Here is a 15,416-nt window from a genome sequence, read left to right on the forward strand (position 1 = left end):
TCCTCCCTCTCATGCTCTCTGTCTCTCATTCTCTCTCTCTCAAATAAATAAATAAAATCTTTAAAAAAAATAAAAATAAAAAATAAAAAGCAAAGAATCTGAAAGGTTAGTCATGAATCTTCCAGCAAGAAGAGTTGTGAGGGGCGCCTGGGTGGCTCAGTTGGTTAAGTATTCGACTCTTGGTTTCAGCTTAGGTTGTGATCTCAGGGTTGTGAGATCGAGTCCCATGTGGGGCTCCACACTCAGCAGGGAGTCTCCTTGAGTTTGTCTCTCTCCCTCTGCCCCTCCCTCGCTCCTTCTCTAAAAAAAAAAAAAAGGAATTGTGAACAGACCTTCTCTCCGGTGGATCTCATGGCTTCACCTCTTCCCCGATTGCCTCAGACCGCCCAGGACCTTTCATTCTTTTCCCATTGACCTTCCCGCAGCTTCCAAGGGACCTTTCTCACCACACTCTCTCTCACTGGGATACCTTTCCCCACTGAGTCATCTGGTTGCCTCCTTTGCAATCTTCAGGGCTAAGTTCAGGAGTCACTTCCTCTGAGAAGCCCTCCCTAATCCCCGAGGTCAGGATGAAGCCCTTGGGCTCTCCTGCAGACCCCTATGCTTACCACATTCACAGTTACTCTGAATGGTCATTTGATTTTTTCCCTTGGTTTCTACAATAGAACCCACAGGATCAGGGGCTGGGTTTTCCATTTGTGTTTCTACTGTGCCTGGTACGGAGCTGGTGCCTAATAAATGTTCCTTGAAAGATGGAATGAATGAATGAATGAATGAATGAATGAATCTTTTCAAGGGATAAAATATTAACCCCTTCCCACTCCTATTGTATCATCACTGGAAGGTGAATATGGTTAGGTCTATACGTGAACCCATCTGTTTGTTCTACTTCATCTCAACCCGTGTGTGTGTGTGTGTGTGTGTGTGTGTGTGTGTGTGTGTATAAATACATATATAAAATTTAGGGCCCTAGCTTCATGGATGAGCTCAAAAGGGTCCTGTGTTGACTCAAACAAAGCTGTAATCCTCGTCCTTACAGTTTCTGAAGAACACTTGATAAGATTTCTTTTCCATCACATTCTGTGAATTTAAAAAGGGAAGAGAAATCGGAGCCTAAACTATGTTTGGGTTTTTCATTTTTCCCTCTTTTTTGTTTGTTCTTGCTGTTTTGTTTTTGTTTTTGTTTTTGTTTTGTGAGAACCTCTGCTTACCCTGAGCTTCTGGACTTTTTACACTCTTTTTCCTTGGAGGGTAAAGTCTTCACGAATCACACACAGGATGTGGCCTTGCTTTAGGAAACCATTTTTATTAACATGAAGCAACAAAGGAGGAGCAGTCCGGGAAAGAATTATGAGCAGGGATAGAATCCAAAGCAGAAGTGTGAGCTTCCACAGATTTCCTTCAGGAGGATATATGGTTCTTTGATGCGGATAAGAATCCTGCTTCCACTCCTTCCCAGGCAGCTGGGGAGCGGGAAATTCGGGTAGTGATAAAAGAGCAGCTACTCAGGGACTCTGAACCCTGAGGGAAATGACTTCTTTGCCTCAGCATCTTTGTGTGCAAACTGCATTAATGTCAGAAGTCATAATATTCAGTCCTTCCTGCCAGACACAGCACCTCATGCTTTGTCTACACTTGTTTATTCATTCAAATATTTATTGAGCACCTACTATGTGTGGGCATTCTTCTAGGCCCTGGGGAGGACGTAACAGTGAACAGAATCCCTATGCTTCGGGAGCTTACGTTTGTGGAATCTGCCCACCAACCTCTTGAAATCCACATTATTGTTCCTCCTGCTTGACATATGAGGAAATGGAAGCTGAGTGTTGAAATAAAATCTGCCCCCAGATCACACAGCTAGTAAGTGGTCAAGTTGGGATTCAAATTTAGGTTCGTCAGACTTTCCAGAGCCAATACTTTTCATCACTGGGCTGTGCGGTGTCTCTGCAAAAGGGAATAGAAAAGACAGCCGATAGGGGTGTTTCAAGGCCCAAAGAACTAAAAGCTGGGAAGGTCATCTGGCGCAGAGAGTACCCTGGAAATTTGAGAAAGTGTAAACAAAAGAGCCAAGAACGATTCTCAGCACTCTTGTGGCTTGAGAACAGAGCTAAGGTTGGCTTGGACTCCTTCGCCCCAATACAGGGCAGAGGCAGCCTATCATTCCATAGAATCATCTAGTTTTGAGGGCCCCAGGTACATGTGTGGGAAATTCATGTGCGTAAGGGACATTACCCTTTCCACCCTTTGGTGTTTGAACAGAAGCCTGAAACAAGAGGAATATACTGATGTTTGCCATGAACAGGTCTAGAAACTATATTCACTGAGGGGGTGAGAGGGTTAACCTCTCTGTTTGCCCTCCCCCCAAATACTTTGCTGTCACACAGGAATTGACTAAGGACCCTCCAAGTAAAAGGGATACTAGCACAGTGCCCAGCACAGAATATGCATGCAGTAGATACTTGGAGAATGAATGAATAAATAATCTCAACTCATAGTCACATAACAAGCGGTCAAAAGGAATCATACTGGACTCAGCACTTCCCAAAGGCCAACAGGATTTTTTCCAAGCACTCAGCTCCCGCTGGAAAAATCAGGCCAGGTAAGCACAGCCCCCCAGCACCTCCTCTGAAATGCAAAGACTTGCAGAAAAATGTGGAGCTCCGAGAAGAGCAGATTGTTTTGCTGCCGTTCTTCTTGGGCTACTGAGAAATCAGAATCGTACCGAGGGGCCCTGTGAAGATGACAATCATCAGGATCAAGACATCTCCCTCTAAAGAGCCTCACTCAGCCTGAAATAAAGCTATTGACTTACTCTGGTGTCTGCTTTCCAAAACAAGTAACGACTTAAGGTCAGAGGATGGGAAATACTGCTAAGTCATTAAGTTCACCGACTCCCCCAGAGAAAGAACATGACTGGTTTACACATTGATGCCTGTTTCCTTAGCCGTTTAAAACTACACAGGAGCCGGGCTCTTCCCATGGCCCCATCCAATACACACAAGCCCCATTTCATGCACGTCTTGTCCCGTCGTTGTAATCGGGTCATAGAAAGGCAACTGACTCACTTCTCAGCTGGAACCTTCCAAAAGGGCATAGTAACCTAGATTCCGTTTCCAGACAGAGTGAGGAGGATACAGCTAAGGAAGGGCAGCATTTTCAAAGCCTCTCCCCCCCTTAGCACGAACTATTTCTAGGTCATCAGTCTGTCCTCCTTGGTTTTGTCTGCCTGTTTCAGTGCCATTCGGCACAGTTGGAGATCCTACTGCATGTCGGGCTGGCTCTGGAAGCCATTTGCCATGCTGACACAACTCTTGCGACAGAGGTTTGAAATTGCCATCTCTTCCGGCCTCTGGGTCTTGGAGCGTCCTGGACTCTTAGGTCTCAAACTGCAGATTTTGAGCTTGGTGTAGAATTTGGGGAACGAGGGACTCGAAAAATAATACACCAGGGGGTCCAGCATGCTGTTCATGTAGGTGAAGCTGAGGGTGACATGGAGGGCTACATGGACCAAGGGGTCACAGGCGCTCGAGGGCACCGTCCAGAGGAAATAGAGTCTGGCCGACACGCTGGGCAGGTAGCACGTGACGAACACAACGGCCACCACCATGATGAACCGGGTAGCCTTCTTCATCCGAGTCTGCCTGGCCAGCTGCCGCCTCTGCTTCAGGCTCCACACGATCTTGAAGGAGCAAAACAGGATGATGCCGAGGGGCAGGAAGAACTCGAGCTGGAACATGATGTCGTGCCAGCCGTTGGCTGACTCCATGATGAAGCTCTCACAAGATATGGTCTTCTCATGCACGCACAGATGGTTCTCCATCAAAAGATAGAGAGTCCCCAGGATGACCATGGTCCAAAGGGCACAGACGATGCCAGCCGCAGTCCGGTTGGAGATGGTGTTCACCATGTGGTGGGGGTGGACCACTTTGAAGTACCTGTCCACGGCCACCACTGTGAGGAAGATGATGCTCCCCGCCCTGTTCATGGCCAGCATGAAGAGGGCCACCCGACAGGGAATGTCCTCGAAGGCCCATTGCCTGTGTCTCCAGTAGTAGTCGGTCCGGAAGGGCAGGCAGATCATGAGAAGGAAGTCGGCCACAGCTAGGTTAAAAAGGTAAATAGTGCTCGGCTTCCAGGTCTTCATGTGAAAGCAGAAACCACACAGGGCGACACCATTGCCCAGCGCGCCAAGCACAAAGGCCAGGATCAGCAGCGGCGGCATCACCTGGGAGATGGGGTCCCCCTCGATGAGGCAGCACGACCCGTTGTCCATGGTGGACAGAGGACGGGGGGCGTTCTGCGTGCCGGGTGGCCCCGGGAGTCCCCGCAAAGTCACAGATGCTCCCCTGAATGCTACCCACTCACCTGGCCGCTGGTTTTCTGACTTCTTCACCCCGGGATGCAGGTCCCGACTGCACGTGTGGGTGGACACAGCCACCGCTAGGCGAGCAGGGACTTCAGCCAGGAGACGAGAGACTCCGGGAGGTCCTTTCTCGGCTGGCTGTCCCACGCTACCTGTCTCCCCAGCAGGTGAAGCACGGAGCACGGCCGGGCTGTGACACGCAGGTGGTCATTTCTGGGGCGCGGCAGGTGGGTCCGGTGAGATTCATGCCCTAGAGCTGTCGCTGGGTCCAGCCCTGCAATGGTTTTTCTTTCCAGCCTCACTCTTGCTCTTCGGACTCCTGTGCTGGGGAGCATGCAGAGCTGCCCAGAAGGCACGAAAAAAGCTTGTTTGTCCTCCCTCCCGGCGGAGAAATACAAACATTTCCTGGAGCTGTTCTGGGCCTCTGCCTTTGCTTTCCTCCCCTAACCTTTTGCCTGACTGCCCCGTTCTCTCCCCATCCCATGGGGCTCTCCCAGGCGGTGCCAGAGCGGGAGGCTTTGCTCCAGAGCTCCTCAGAGCCATTTCCTCTGCCCACACCCCAAAAGACAACACTCAAAACTCAGAAGGGTCTGTGGAGGAAAAAAAGCTCTAAAAACAGCACTTGCTGGGTGTTAGAAACATTCTGTGAGGCACGTCTTCTTCCCTTCCCTCCATTCATACCTCCTGCCCTTTGCATCCTTCCCTGGGCCCAAGTGACCGGTTGCATAACTAGCAAGACCATGCAATGGATCTGAGGTCACCTCTCATGTGTCTGTCTCCATACAACTGCCTCTTGGGGAGCCAGTTCCTCTCTCTGCTGTTTGCAAAAGAGGCTTTGGCTCTGAGTTTCTCACTGGCTGTTCAAAAAAGCCAAATACCAAATGATAGATATGTTTTTAATTTTAACTACGTGCAGAGCCCGTTGGTGGGGCAAGTGAGGGTCGGGCAATTGGTCAAGGAGTCTATCTCTAAAATAATCACGGGTAAAATTAGACTGCACCCAAGAGCAGAGTCTTTGCTAAAATTTCCTATCCTTTGGCTTTAGAGGTGATCTGTCTGCCCTCTGCCTTTCAGCTCCCAGCTCAGGAAAGGGGTACGGGAGCGGGAAATGCGTTGAGAGAATGCATATACTCCTTCCAGAAGCTGATTTTTTTTTTTAAGAGTTTATTTATTTATTTATTTGACAGAGAGAGAGAGCACAAGTAGGGGGAGCAGCAGAGGGAAAGGGAGAAGCAGGCTCCCGGCTGAGCAAGAAGCCTGACGCGGGACTCGATCCCAGGACCCCGAGATCATGACCTGAGCTGAAGGCAGACACTTAACTGACAGAGCCACCCAGGCGCCCCTTTTCAGACGCTGATTAAAGCAAAGGTCTTCCCACCGAATCCCGGACTCCAGATCAGCCCAACCACATTCCCCCCACCTCACCATGACTGTTGCCACCTCCCACCTGTGGAAACTATTCAGAGAGTTCCCTGACTGGTTTCCTTTCCTCTAATCTATTCCCTGTAATTTCTCTCCCACACCACCATGTGATTTTTCTAAAGCACAGATGGGATCATATCCTTTTTAAAAAAAAACTTCAGGGGCGCCTGGGTGGCTCAGCCGTTAAGCGTCTGCCTTCGGCTCAGGTCATGATCCCGGAGTCCTGGCATCGAGCCCCGCATTGGGCTCCCTGCTCCGCGGGAAGCCTGCTTCTCCCTCTCCCACTCCCCCTGCTTGTGTTCCCTCTCTCGCTGTGTCTCTCTCTGTCAAATAAATAAAATCTTAAAAAAAAATTTAAATTAAATTAAAAAAACTTCATTCACTCCCTCCAAGCTGCCACGGCGATTGCTATATGGCCTGTGAGCTAGACTGGGTTCTAAAGCCAGTTGGATTTGGGCCACACGTTTTAAAAACTTAGGACCATCCTATAAAAACCTGGATTTCCAGACTCTCTTGGAAAACTGGAAGATCTGGCTGCTGTGGGCCAACAATCACACATAGTAACAATCAGCTGGAGCTGAGAGTAGCTGCTCCCCTGAGACAGGGTAAGCATTCTCCATTTTGCCCCAGTCCCCACCACTCCCTATTACCTGGTCAGCTTCACTCATTTATGTGCCTGGTCTCTGTGGGATTTTAAGTTTGCCACCTCTGCTCTAGGCTAAAGGTCACATTCCTCAGATTGGTATACAAAGCCCTTCACAGATGGTTCCCCAACTACCTTTCCAATGTCATCCTCCTACTTTTTCTCCTCACACTTTACTTGTTAGTCTCATGACTTCTAATAAATAAGTGTGTCCATCGAACATGTTCACTTAGCTCCCCCACTAATCCAAGAGGTCTTGGGAGATAAAGTCCATGTTCTTGGTGAATACCTTAATATGGTCAGGCTGGATTTTTCAACAAGTGGAAAATATTCTTCATTCTGTGTGAGCAGACACTGTCGAGATTCTTGTAAACATGAGTGTTTCCCTTTTCTCAAATGACTAACACGTGCCTCCTTTTTCCACGTTCTTGCCAAATCACCTTCTCTTTCTCTTTGACTACAGAATTCTCTGGAAGGCAAGGATTAAGGAAGAAAGGTTTCCATTTCCCTGAAAATCTGCTATTGATGATAGGGGAGGCTGTGGTGTGTGGGGCAGGGGCATATGGGAACTCTCTGTACCTTCCTCTCAATTTTGCTATGAAGCTAAAACCTCTCTAAAAAAAGAAGTAGTCTGGGGTATCTGGGTGGCTCAGTGGGTAAGCATCTGTCTTTGGTTCAGGTCATGATCCCAGGGTCCTGGGATTGAGTCTCACATCAGGCTCCCTGCTCAGTGGGAAGCCTGCTTCTCCCTCTGGCGCTCCCCCCTGCTTGTGCTCTCTCTCTCTCTGTCAAATAAATAAATAAAATCTTTGAAAAAAATAAAATAAAGAAATAGTCTTAAAAAATTCAGACCAAATTTTATTACTGATCTTTTTTTACTCCTAGCTACTGATCACAAAGCCTAATGCAAATTGAGGCTTTATTGATTTAAGAATGCATAGTCAATGAACCTATAAGGTGTTTTTGCTAGATGCTTTAGGATCCCCCAAATGAGGAAGATATTATTCGCTGTCTGGAGCTGAGTGTTTAGTAGGGAAAATAAGACAACTATGTAAGTAACAATTTTAAGAAGCACATTGAATAAGCAGATTGAGGTAGTATTTTTCAAAATGTAGTAGACACACCACAAATGATATGTGAGGTTATTGTGGATGATCCGGTGTAAAATACATACATATTTTGACTTTGTAGCTACAACTTTACTTTAAAAATCTGTTTCAAAAACATCCAACTGGTCCACCAGAGTTTTATGAATAAGGGGAATAAGGGAGAGCTGTTAAAATCTGTAGGGGCAGAAATGAAAGGAACAGACATTCCAGACCAAATGAAGAGTGTGGAAGAAGTAAGAAGAGAGGCATTTGAGGCGTTTGGAATCTGGAGTCCACGTCACAGAACCATGAGGAATAAAACAGTCCACGTCGAGTGGAGCTGTTTTACGAGACATTTGGAACTCAGTGGGAGTAGGGAGCCATTTTGGAGTGAGCGGCATCGTGAAAGATCAGGGGAATGGTTGACAAAGAGAGAAAGGGGAGCAACAGGCTTTTGTCATCCCCCTTCTCCTGCCTGCTCTGGAGCCATGGAGCTGCCCACAGCTGCCCCCAGGAATTCTTTAGGCTCAAACCCATGTGTTCCCTCTAGTGTGGTCTGTGGTGAGCCACAGAACGGGCATCACCGAGGAACGCGGGCCTCCAGATCACTGAAACCCACTCCCTCAAGTACCAACACTGAAGAAAAAGGTTTCTCATCCTCTTCCTCAGATTCCACACCAGACAAAGGGAACGCTTAGCACCATCCACGTAGCACAAGCCCTAAGCTTGGTTCCCTCTTCTTCCTCACGAACCACAGTCCCCAATCTGTCAGCATATGCCCTAAATCTCTCTCCACCCGCGTTGCTACCACTTTGGCTGATCCGAGATTCTGGAGGAATGGGACCGTCTCCTGATGGGTCCTCCTGCCTCCTGCCTTGCTCCTCCTCCAATCCATTGTCCAAAATTCAAATCTGATGAGGATACTCACTTGGCTGAATGCTCCAGCGGCTCTCCCGTTGTCCTTAGCAGGGAATTCAAGATGACCGACAAGGCACGGCAGGAACTGGTCTGGACACCTCCCACAGCAGCGGTACTGTGTTTAGTATCCAAAGGCTGTCTTATGGAAACTTCTGGGGACATCCTTCCTTTCCCCAATCCTGGATAACTCCTCTTTTGTCAGCCTCAGCCTAGACCAGCATCTTCCAATAAAACTTTCTACAATGATGGAAATGCTCTGTAATATACATGTAGCTATTGAGCCCTTGAAATGGGGCTAGTGGAACCTGAATTTTCAATATTATTTAATTAATTTAAAGTTTAAAAGCCATATGTGGTTTGTGACTAACCCACTTCCTACAAGTGCCAAGCCTTCTGTGAATCTCCTTCTCCAGTCTGGGTTAGGCCCTCTTCTCAGCCCCACTTCTGGTACCCATGTGATTACCACACATTATTATTATTTTTTTTTTTTTTTTAAAGATTTTATTTCTTTTTTGACAGAGAGAAACACAGCGAGAGAAGGAACCCAAGCAGGGGGAGTGGGAGAGGGAGAAGCAGGCTTCCCGCGGAGCAGGGAGCCTGATGTGGGGCTCGATCCCAGGACCCCGGGATCATGACCTGAGCTGAAGGCAGACACTTAACGACTCAGCCACCCAGGTGCCCCTACCACACATTATTATTATTATTATTATTTAAAGATTTATTTATTCATTTTGGAGAGGGAGAGCGTGCCCTCGAGTGTGGGGAGGGGCAGAGGGAGAGAGAGAAACTCCAAGCAGACTTCCCGCCTGTGGAGCCCAAAGTGGGGCTTGATCCCAGGACCCCAAGATCACGACCTGAGCCGAAATCAAGATAGCCTGCCAACCAACTGAGCCACCCAGGCGCTCCTTATCACACATTATTTACCTGTGTGTTTCCCTCTGCCTCTGTCTCTCTAAAGACATGCACTGGATTCAGCTTTGCATGCCCAGGATGCAGCCCAGTGCCTGACCCCAAGGGGACACTCAGTAAGTACACCTTGAATAAATGAATGACCTAATGAACAAATGAGTGTAGACCTCTGCAGTTTACTTATTCTCCCAGCTGTGAGGAGACACCACTGAACAGGAAAGGCAGGTTGAAAAAACTTCAGAACACACCTGCCAGACTGAGGGGGCGCGAGCTGGGGCTCCTGGGCCCTGCATGCCTCCTTCTCCAGTGTTTTCTGAAATGACATCTCACTCTATATGTGACAGGGGTAGGAAGTGGACAATCCCGTGGGGGCCGCCTGGCTCGCGTCAGGAGGAGGAACAATCCATGGAGTGGGGTGCTGGAAAGACATCTTCCCCCTGTGTGTCCCACGTCTGATGCGGGATGTGGGCGATTTTGTTTCCACGTCAAGCAAGGCTCTGTGCCCCCAGCTGGGGGTCCCACAATTCAACTCAGTTCAGACACTAATTAGAGTTAGTGCAGACCCTACAAGTTACAGGCTCCGTCTCATGGGACTGCCACCCCCCACTTCAGATGACAATTGCAAGTTGTAGGTTCCTGGGTTGCCCACAATTTCTGTCTGACTTGGCTACAACTTGAGGTTCCCATGACCCCTCTTTGGATTCGATCATATGCTAAAGCAGCTAATAGAACTCAGGAAACACTTACTTGTTTACCAGTTTATGATATAATAAAGGATGTGATAAAGGATACAGATGAACAGCTGGATGAAGAGGTACATAGGGCGAGGTCTGGAGGAGCTTCTGTCTTCATGGGGTTGGGGTGTGTCACCCTCCTGGTTCATGGAGGCTCACCAGCCCAGAAGCCCCCAACCCCATTCTACTGGGATTTTTATGGAGGCCTCATCATATAGACAGGATAGATTATTAACTCCATTTCCAGGCCCTCTCCCGTCTCTGGAGGATGGGGGTGGGGAGGGGTTGAAAATTGCAAGCTTTTAATCATAGCTGGGTCTTTCTGGGGACCAGCCTCCCTCTAGGAGCTCACCAAGAATCGCCTCATTCGAACAAAAGACACTCCAGGAAATTCCAAGGGATTTAGGAGCTCAGTGTCAGATGCTCCCATTACTCAGGAAATTCCAAGAGATTTAGGAGCTTTGTATCAGGAACCAAGGGCAGAGAGCAATATACATATTTCCTATTATTTCACAGGTAGAAATCCAGGGGCCCTGCTTCCCCAAAATGCCTTTCCTAGTGAGGGCCCTTAGTATGGGACTGTATTAGCTTCCTGGGGCCGCTCTAACAAATTATCAGAAGCTGGGGGAGCTTAAAGCAGCAGAGATGTATTGTCTCACAGTTTGGGAGACTAGAAGTCTGAAATGAAGGTGTCAGCAGGGTTATGCTCCCACCAAGGATTCTAGGAAAGAGCTTGTATCTTGTTTCTTCCAGCTTCTGGTGGCTGTCCACACTCCTCGGCCTGTGACCACAGCACCCCAGTCTCGGCCTCCAGGGTCCCATGGCCTTCTCTTCGTGCCTCTTATAAGGACACTTGTCATTGGATTTAGGGCCCAGATAATCCAAAATGATCTCATCTCAGGATCATTAACTTAATTACATGTGCAAAACCCTTTTCCCAAATAAAGTCATATTCTCAGTTTTCAGGGGCGAGGATGTAGACATATCTGTTGTGGGGACGGCGACCATTCAACCCACAACCACAGCCCACTGCCCAGCCCATGGCAACCCATTGACCTTTCTAGTGTCAATGTCTGCATCCTTGAATTCCTTTCTCTACCCAACTATTTCAAAATGTCCTCTCTGGAAGGGAGGAGGAATTACTGACCAGATTTAAGGACTGAATGATTTACCCTATGTTTTGTTTGTGTTGCTCTGTGAGGCTCCAGCCCAGGAGAAAGCTGGGGGCCCAACAGTTAAGCAGAGGGACATGGATTGCTTCACTGTGTGATGGGTGGGGAGGGGTTACCCTGATCTGAAACAAGCTCTAACAGGAACTTCCTGGCCATTTCAAAATGAGTCTTAAAAATTGCAGACAATGGTTTTTGTGTACATATAAAGTGTAAGGGAAATTGAAGAGAGAGGGAGAAATTATAGAGTCAAAGAGCTTTAAGAGACATATTGACCAACTGTTTGTAATCTGGCTCAATTGTAACGGTTAAAACGTATGAGGCATTTGGGGAAATCTGAACACTGATTGGCTAACTAAGGAATGATTGCTAAATTATTGTCAATATGATAATGGTATTTCGGTTGCGTTTAAACAAATAGCTCCTAATCTTTTTGAAATACTGAAATACGTGTAGACAAAATGATATGATATTTGGGATATGATTCAAAGGAGTCCAGTAGGAGGGGGGCAGAAATAAGAAAGGAGAGGTTATGAGTTTTTGATTGTCGTAGCTGGATTGCGGGGACATTCATTGCCTGTTCTCCCTACTCGTATGTATTTCCCATAATAAAAGGTAAAAAAAAAAAATTGAAAGCAACTTAAATCTTTATCAGTGGGGAATAAGATAAATTATGGTGACTTCATTCAATAAAGTACAGTGGACTTACTTTTTTTTTAAGACTTTATTTATTTATTTATTTGAGAGAGTGAGCTAGAGAGAGAGAGCACAAGCTGCATGGGGGGGTGGGTACGGCTGAGGGAGAAGCAGACACCCTGCTGAGCAGGGAGCCAAATTCGGGGCTTGACCCCAAGACCCTGGGATCAAGACCTGAGCTGAAGGCAGATGCTTAACCCGCTGACCCACCCAGGCGCCCCATACTGTGAACTTACTTGAAAAAACAACAACAGCAACAAAAAAGTAGCATTCATTTGTATAACAATCCCTTGGGCCAGGCCCTGTTCTAAGCATCTCTGCTATCCATAGAGAATGAGACTGAGTTATGAGTACTGACCCAGAAAGATGTCCGAGATAGGTTGTTAAGTGTAAAACAAAAACAAAACACCAAAAATGCATCTCAATTTGTGTAGCATAATCCCATTTTTGGAAGTTAAAAAATCATAGATAGGCCCTCGTATATGGCTGAAAGGAATGTATAATAGTTTAGCTGTTGTGAAAAACAATTTAGGGCTTCCTCAAAAAGTTAAACATAGGACTACCATATGACCCAGCAATTCCACTCTTAGCTATATACTCCAAAGAACTGAAAACAGGACTCAGACAAATATTTGTTCATGAATGCTCACAGCAGCACTAATCACAATAGCTAAAAGGTGGTGTGATGATTTCTTTCATATGTCAACTTGGCTATACCCACATATTTGGTCATATATTTAAGATGTTCTGTGAAGGTGAATCTTGGATGAGATTAACATTTAAATTGGTGAACTTTTAAAGCAGACTGCCCTCTATGATGTGGATAGGCCTCATCCAATCAGCTGAAAGCTTTACTAGAATGAAGTCTGACCTCCCCCCAGGCAAGAAGGAATTCTGCCAGCAGATGGCCTTCAGACTTGACTGCAACGTCAGCTCTTCCCTGGGACTCCAGCCCGCTAGGCTCTCCTGAAGGTTTTGAACTTGCCAGTCTCCACAATTGCATAAGCCAATTCCTTAAAATATATCTCTCTCCAAATATATACATATCCTCTTTGTTCTGTTTCTCTGAAGAACTGTGACTCATGCAGGTGGAAACAACCCAAATGTTCATCAACAGATGGGTGGATAAACAAATCGCGGTATATGCATACAAAGGAAAATCATTCCACCATAGAGGGATGAAGTACTGATTCATACTACAAAGTATGTGCGCCTTGAAAACATTTTAAGTGGAACAAGCCAGACACAAAAAGTAGCATATTGTATGATTCTGTTCATATGAAACATCCAGATTAGATAAATCATGGAGACAAAAAGTAGATTAGTGTTTCCCAGGGACTGAATATGGGTAAAATGGGGAGTGACTGCTTAACGGGTACGGAGGGGGTGATGTAAATGTTTTGGAACGAGATAGAGGTGATGTTTACACAACAATGTACTAAATGCCACTGAATTGTACACTTTATTTTATTTAAAGACTTATTTATTTATGTATTTGATAGAGAGAGACACAGGGAGGGTGGGAACACAAGCAGGCGGAGTGGGAGAGGGAGAAGCAGGCTTCCCGCTGAGCAGGGAGCCCGATGTGGGGCTCGATCCCAGGACCCTGGGATCATGACCTGAGCCGAAGGCAGACGCTTAACGACTGAGCCACCCAGGCGCCCCTGAATTGTACACTTTAAATGGTTAATTTTATGTGAATCACAACTCAAAAAATATGTATATACAATTTAAAAACCTGGAATAATACATATTCTCAAGTTAGACTGCTTGGGTTTAGTTAATTCTCTCACTTTTTGGTTGTGATATCTTACAAGCTACTTCATTTCTCTAAGGCTCAATTTGTTCATGTGAAATGGAAACAATGTTACCCACATCACTCTAATATGAAGGCAAAATGAGTTAATCTAGGTAAAGTGCTTAGAACAGGGCATAACACAGTGTGGATGCTATATATGGTTTAACTAATATCTCTAATATGCATCAAACTTTTTTTTTTTTTTTAAGATTTTATTTTTAAGTAATCTCTATACCCAGTGTGGGACTCAAACTTGCAACTCCGAGATCAAGAGTCACATGCTCTACCCACTGAGCCAGCCGGGTGCCCCCCGTACCGAACTGTTAGTAGCACTCTGGAGAGGGGGAAACTTCCATTTTTTACTATACAGACTTCTGTTTTAATTTTTTTTTTTTAATTGAGAGACAGAGAGAGCGAGTGTGCACATGTGAGGAGGGGGTGGGGGTGGAGAGGGGCAGAGGGAGAGGGAGGGAGAATCTCGGGCAGGCTCCACGCCCAGCTCAGAGCCCGTCATTGGGCTTGATCCTCACAACCCTGAGATCATGACCTGAGCTGAAATCAAGAGTCAGGTGCTTAGGTGACTGAGCCACCCAGGAGCCCCAGTAATATTTTCATAATAAAAGAGAGATATAGGTAAATGTACTGCAACATGACTCAGACTATCAAGGAGCTTTGGGCCCTTTACATGAGGGAGTGGGAGGGTCTTTGGTTAGACTAAGCAAAGACAGGTTTCACTGCAAACTTAAAGCGCTGCCCATCATGATAACATTGTATCATCTTTGTAAATTAGTCTTCCTCTATGTTGAATATTTATGGGCCTCCTGTGGCAGAACTGGTTGTGTCCCTTGTCAGTCCTGCATTGCAAGAAGAGCAAATGACCTTATTAAACATCTGCTTTTTGGAGAAGCAGAACAGGTTGGTCTCCATTAGCCTCTGTCATGCCTGCTCCTTGCCTATTATCTCAGTCCGCCTGCCCTTTCTCCCTTTGAGCAGGGCTTCTGGGACCAAGAGCTCATATGATGGGGTTCTTAGATGCTGTTTTTGCCTTCCCAGCATCCATGTGCCCTCCTTTGCCATTAACACCCTGATTTCCTTTAGTGATCCCTCCATCCCTGAGGTTTGACCATCTCTGAGGTTTGGGAGGATTTGGTTCCATCCTTTGGCTTGAGGAATGCGCTTGTGCCCTGGCCTGGCAAATCAGATAATTTCATCCCCACCCCATAGGTGATTGGCTCAGGGGTGGGCACAGGACTTGAAAGGCTAATGATTCAGTGTCTTAGTCCATTTGGGCTACTGTAGCAAAATACCATAGACTGGGTGGCTTACGAACAACAGAAATTTATTTCTCACAGTTCTGGAGGCTGGGAAGTCCAAAGTCAAGGTGCCATCAGGTTCACTGTCTGGTGAGGGTTTGCCTCCTGGTTCATTGCTGGCTGTCTTCACTCTATGTCATCACATGACAGAAGGAGGACGGGAACTCTCTGGGGTCTCTTTTATAAGAGCACTAATCCCATCATAAGGGCTTCACCATCATGACCTAATCACCTTCCAAAGGCCCTGCCTCCTGTTACCATCATATGTTAGTATTTCAACATAGAAATTTTTTGAGGACACAAACATTCAGGAATCCTGGCAGATAATAACTTGAGTTGCTGTAACTATTGGAAAAGATAATC

General features: G+C 46.6%; 1 protein-coding gene across 1 annotated transcript; it reads right to left on the reverse strand.

Moving 5' to 3' along the window:
* Positions 1-2,826: 2,826 nt before the first annotated feature.
* On the reverse strand, positions 2,827-4,366 carry HCAR1 (hydroxycarboxylic acid receptor 1). The gene has a single exon (XM_032431542.1). The coding sequence runs from the start codon at positions 4,271-4,273 to the stop codon at positions 3,260-3,262; it is 1,014 nt and encodes a 337-aa protein (XP_032287433.1). The 5' UTR covers positions 4,274-4,366; the 3' UTR covers positions 2,827-3,259.
* Between the last annotated feature and the right edge of the window lie 11,050 nt (positions 4,367-15,416).

This window comes from Phoca vitulina, unplaced genomic scaffold (assembly GCF_004348235.1).
Source record: "Phoca vitulina isolate PV1807 unplaced genomic scaffold, GSC_HSeal_1.0 scaffold46, whole genome shotgun sequence".
Lineage (NCBI taxonomy): Eukaryota > Metazoa > Chordata > Mammalia > Carnivora > Phocidae > Phoca > Phoca vitulina.